The sequence below is a fragment of the Zingiber officinale genome, chromosome 7B, assembly GCF_018446385.1.
Source record: "Zingiber officinale cultivar Zhangliang chromosome 7B, Zo_v1.1, whole genome shotgun sequence".
Classification (NCBI taxonomy): Eukaryota; Viridiplantae; Streptophyta; class Magnoliopsida; order Zingiberales; family Zingiberaceae; genus Zingiber; species Zingiber officinale.
Window position 1 is genome coordinate 42,503,683 of NC_055999.1, and position 4,944 is coordinate 42,508,626.

Here is a 4,944-nt window from a genome sequence, read left to right on the forward strand (position 1 = left end):
GGTATCTGGCATGAAGTCTAGCTTAGTCAACGAGCCAACCGGATAGCTGGCATGAAGTGTAGACATGTCGATGGGCTGACTCGATGTCTGGCAAAGCGGTAAGTTAAGAAAGTCACTAGAGGAGAGTGACTTGGTGAGGTCGCGTTCCTCGTTTGAGGGAACAGTAGGTGCCGATCCAACTTAGATCAATTTGGGAAATCTAAGTTGAGATCTTGACTAGATTCTGGTCTCGAGGAGACAAAATCTAATTAATACTCTGGACTATAATTGTGCTAACACTTGTTTTACACGGTAATATAAGTTTTATTATCTCGGACTAATTTCATTTTGTAGGAAATAAATGCTGTTGGAAAAGTTGGTTAGGTGCCTGGAAGCGGTCCAAGCGCCCCGGAATGCCCAAAATCAATCTTGTCGTTAGCTTGGAGTGCGTTGATTGGATGACTGACGTCACTGTCTGAGCGCCCGGAAGGGATCTAGGTGCTCGGAACTGCCTATATAAGCAACCATTAGCATTACTTTCTTACGCGCTGCTCCAAAGATACTCCTGTGACGTTGTGAAGCTTTTTCGACAACCAGCGGCTCAGTTTTTATTTTCCTTGTTGTCGGTAACTTTATTTTATAGTTCTTGTATTTATTGTGTAACTCTTTTGCGAACTATTAGTGGATTGCCCAACGAAAGCACTCTCACGTGCGAGTCTTGGAGTAGGAGTCGACGAAGGCTCTGAACCAAGTAAAACTTGGTATTTTAGTGTTATTTTCGTTATTATTTTCTGCTGCGTACTTTGATTCAATAACGATTTTTCAACGATCGCTATTCATCCCCTTCTAACGTTCTTTTCGATCAAACAATTATAATTGTAATCTAAATTCATATTTATAGAAAGTTTTAAATTGGTAGATAAGATGGATTATTTTATAGAAAATGCACTTTTGGAAAAATTTCTTAATTTTATAGAAGTTTCATATTGGATGGACTGTTTGAAATTGTACCTGATATATCTTTAAAATTCACTAATTTTAAAAACTTTACCTTTTTTTTTTACTAGAATCTTGTTTCTATGGGTTTGTAAATCAACCATTTAGGACCCAAATTAAATTAGATAATATATAATAACCTAATTTTAATCGATAGTTTATCATTTATGAAAATTATATTAAATTAGAAAAGAGAATTACAAAAAGACACTAATTAATTAATCCGAATGCTGGGAAGATTAGGATGATGACCAAGTAGCCATCGGGCTTACATCACCTATCCACGTCAAGTCTCCATCCCAAATTTCCAATTCAAATTCTTCAAATTAATCAATTAAAAAAAATATTCTTTAAAAACACTGACATTTTGCCGCATAATTTTAATGTGCGTCGTATCTGTCGTATCTTCATTTTACAAAATAATAATTATTCACTATTATTACTTTCCTGATTAAGTATTTTAGACGACGTGGCGATAACGATGGAATTCAATTCAATTCAAATTTGGCTTCATTATACTAATAAATAGGAAGGTGGGTCGCGTCCTCGGAAGAGCGCAAGCCAGTATCAACCGTTCATCATGGATTGTCGAAATCACGACCGTTGATATCGCTCGGCGTAATCCTGAGAGTTTTAAGCACTGCCATCGCCTGCTTCATCCGGCAGCGAAGCGAGAGAGAGAGAGAGCGGAGACCTCCCAGTTCTCGATGCTGCAGCCGTCTGATACCTTTTGAGGAGGGTTTTCTTTTGGATTTGGCGGAGTATTTGTTGGCTGGGAGGCGAATCTGCCGCGCCTGGAAGGTAGGAGCTACTTTGGGATCGGTCTATTTTCTCTCTGTCTGTGACTCTCTGAGATTTTAGATTTGAAACAAAAATAAATTTTGCACGGGCACAAGCAACGAGCTAGTTTCGAATTTTAAATAATATGGTCGATATGTTTTGGATCGTCATGATGCTCTGTGATTGTGAGTTCACATAAATGTAGATTCTTTTGGGACATTGAGAGTGTGACAAACTTTTCTCTCCTTGTTTTTTTTTAAAAAAAGTATTGTCTAGTATTTGCTGAAAAGTTTTTTTTGGTTATATGGATTATGGAAGTAGGTAAGGAGCTTTTCTTCCAGGCGATCCACATAGTACCTTCGGATAAAAAAGGGCTCTCATCATACGGGGTTCGGGGAATAATCTATTATATACAGTTTTATCTTACTTTTTGAAGAGACTATTTTCGGCATTCGAACGTAACAATTTTACTGTGCGCTAGGCGATCAACATAGTAGCTTCGGATATGCTAGTATATTCTTTGTCTCTGTGTTTTTTATTTGTTCAGAAAAGTCTTCTATAACTTCATTTATTTGTTTTTGCTGTAAATCACTCATACTCGTACTTTATTTTAACCAATTTCTGTAGATTTACATATAAGAAAAATTAAGAAACAAAATCGGAGATTGCTCATGCCAATTCTAGGTCAGTTAAATCTGGAGTGTAAACTATCTTTAATATATTTTTTTTTCCTCATGTTAGAACACCCAAGTGAATTATTATACTTGTTCATTCCTTTTCTTTCTTTTCATTTCATATCATTCTGCATCTAATAGCTTTATCAGCTGGTTGCTGTTATTACTACGAGACTTTCTTTCTCTTTCACCTTTTGATTTAGACTTTAGAGTAATTACTGCAGTTGTTACTTCATGCTCAAATTTTCTCTAGTTAAGTCTTGTTTAACTATCTTATGAACTGCAATCAGCTTTGTGTTAGCTAAGAACTAAATTTTGGTTATGCTTCCTTGCTTATGCACGTGCAAATTTCTTCCTTTGTGGTCAAACTAGTTGATCTTCCTTCTCTTCCATTGTTGCTGCTTAAATTATATTTTTATCCTTACAGTTTACATTCAAACGCAAAGTATTAACTGGGAATGCTAAAAGATGTGCCTGGATGCTGAGGCTGCTATCTTCTCGGAGTTTAATGAGACTACACCTCCAGTTGAAACTAAACATTTTAGTACACGTCATATGATCGATGTGGAGTTGCCTGAAAGATTAACCAGAGGCAAGGAAAACATATTCACTGGAGCGGTTTTACCAGTTGAAGTATTCTGCGCTTATTTTCAGAATATTATGCAGTGAAAATTGAATAGCATAGCATATATTCTCTTTGACCATTTGCCTTGGCAGAAATGGAGTTCAGAGGGAAGGTTGTGATGCAAAAGTATGACTTGGGAAGACTATTAGGGAAAGGTACTTTTGCAAAGGTGTACTATGCTAGGAACATCAGTGATGGCCAAAGTGTTGCTATAAAAATCATTGACAAAGAAAAAGTAGTGAAGGCCGGTCTCATGGAGCAGGTGAAACGTGAAGTGTCAGTGATGAGATTAATCAGGCATCCAAATATAGTGCATCTTTTTGAGGTCATGGCCAGCAAGACCAAGATTTACTTTGTCATGGAGTATGTCAAAGGTGGCGATCTGTTTAGCAAGGTTGCAAAAGGAAAAGTAGAAGTTGGTGATGCTCGAAAGTACTTTCGGCAGTTGATTAGTGCTGTCGACTACTGCCACAGCAGAGGTATCTATCACCGTGATCTGAAGCCTGAGAACCTACTGTTGGATGAAAATGATAATTTAAAGGTTTCAGATTTTGGTTTAAGCACCCTTGTTGATTCAGAAAGGCTAGACCGCCTACTGCACACAACTTGTGGAACTCCAGCTTATGTTGCTCCTGAGGTGATCAGTAGAATGGGTTATGATGGTGCAAATGCTGATATCTGGTCCTGTGGGGTTATTCTGTTTGTGCTTATGTCTGGCTATTATCCTTTTCAAGATTCGAATCTGATGGAGATGTACAAGAAGATTGAGAAAGGAGAATTTAAATGCCCCCATTGGTTCTCTCCCAGTACCAGGAAGCTTGTTGCAAAGATCCTAGATCCTAACCCAAGTACCAGGATTTCTATTGCGAAAATCAGGGAAACCAAGTGGTTCAGAAAAGGGCTTGATGGGAGGAAAATGAAAATCAAGCAGCCAATAGAAGATAACAGCCATTTGGAAGCAGCGACAGCACACGACAATCCAGAGAGTAATGCTGCAGAGGAAAAAAATAATTCAACTAAAATCACCAACTTGAATGCTTTTGAAATCATCTCTCTTTCTGCAGGGTTTAACCTTTCAGGCCTATTTGAGGAGAACCAAAACAAGCAGACTTGGTTCACTTCTAAAAAGTCTGCATCAGCCATAATCTCTAAGCTATACGAGGTGGCTAAAATGTTAAAATTCAAAGTGAAGAAGAAGGATGGTGGAATTGTAAAGATGGAGTCCTTGAAAGAAGGAAAGGATGGCCTTACCATTGACTTTGAGATCTTTGAGGTATCCCCGTCACTTTATTTAGTGGAAGTAAAAGGTTTAAATGGCGATACTTGGGAGTACCACAAACGTTTGAAAGAAGTTAGGCCAGCTCTAACTGACATTGTTTGGAGATGGCAAGGTCATCTAAATCCATTTTGAGAGCTCCAAGTCTAAATAGATCATCACTCTTTTTCTGTTCAGTTTGGTATTATGGATCTCACTTGCTAGTCATTCTCCTTCACTTAGCCAGTTTGTTAAAATAATGTCTCATTCATTGCATGCTTATGATGACAATTGTGTTTAAGCATCTGGTTTCTTGCTTTAAAATTTTGTGATTGAGGGTGTTTTATACTTGTTATGAGAGGCACATTACACAGTTTAAATTATTAATCTCATGTGGAACTTTTATCTTTCTTTGTTTTGTTTATTGTTTTTAAAAGTAATTTAGGTATTCAGCTCTTGAATCGATTAATCTGGGAGTTAATTGGCTTGATTTTATGAAATTTTTTTATCGATTATCAGTGTAAATCAAAAAATGCTAATGGGTCTATTTAGATGATTAACATTTTTAGTCTTTTTTTTTTTTTTGAGAAAATTTTGAATTTTAGATCTTCAGTTATCTGATAGAGGGTTTAATA

At 36.9% G+C, this 4,944-nt stretch overlaps 1 protein-coding gene across 2 annotated transcripts; it reads left to right on the forward strand.

Annotated features, from left to right (window-relative positions):
- Positions 1-1,541: 1,541 nt before the first annotated feature.
- On the forward strand, positions 1,542-4,720 carry LOC122005702 (CBL-interacting protein kinase 18-like). 2 transcript variants are annotated; one of them, XM_042560829.1, is made up of 3 exons: positions 1,542-1,776; positions 2,857-3,062; positions 3,147-4,720. In XM_042560829.1, the coding sequence occupies exon 3, from the start codon at positions 3,149-3,151 to the stop codon at positions 4,463-4,465; it is 1,317 nt and encodes a 438-aa protein (XP_042416763.1). In that variant the 5' UTR covers positions 1,542-1,776; positions 2,857-3,062; positions 3,147-3,148; the 3' UTR covers positions 4,466-4,720. The 2 variants fall into 2 exon arrangements, with proteins under 2 accessions (XP_042416763.1, XP_042416762.1); XM_042560828.1 differs by having other exon boundaries at positions 2,857-3,021.
- Positions 4,721-4,944: the final 224 nt, after the last annotated feature.

What these genes read in the sequence shown, in the direction of transcription:
- LOC122005702 (XM_042560828.1), top strand. Translation starts at nt 2,898, where the DNA reads ATGTGCCTGGATGCTGAGGCTGCTATCTTCTCGGAGTTTAATGAGACT. An exon ending in GCCTGAAAGATTAACCAGAG is followed by an intron (nt 3,022 to 3,146) that starts GCAAGGAAAACA and finishes TTGCCTTGGCAG; the next exon opens with AAATGGAGTTCAGAGGGAAG.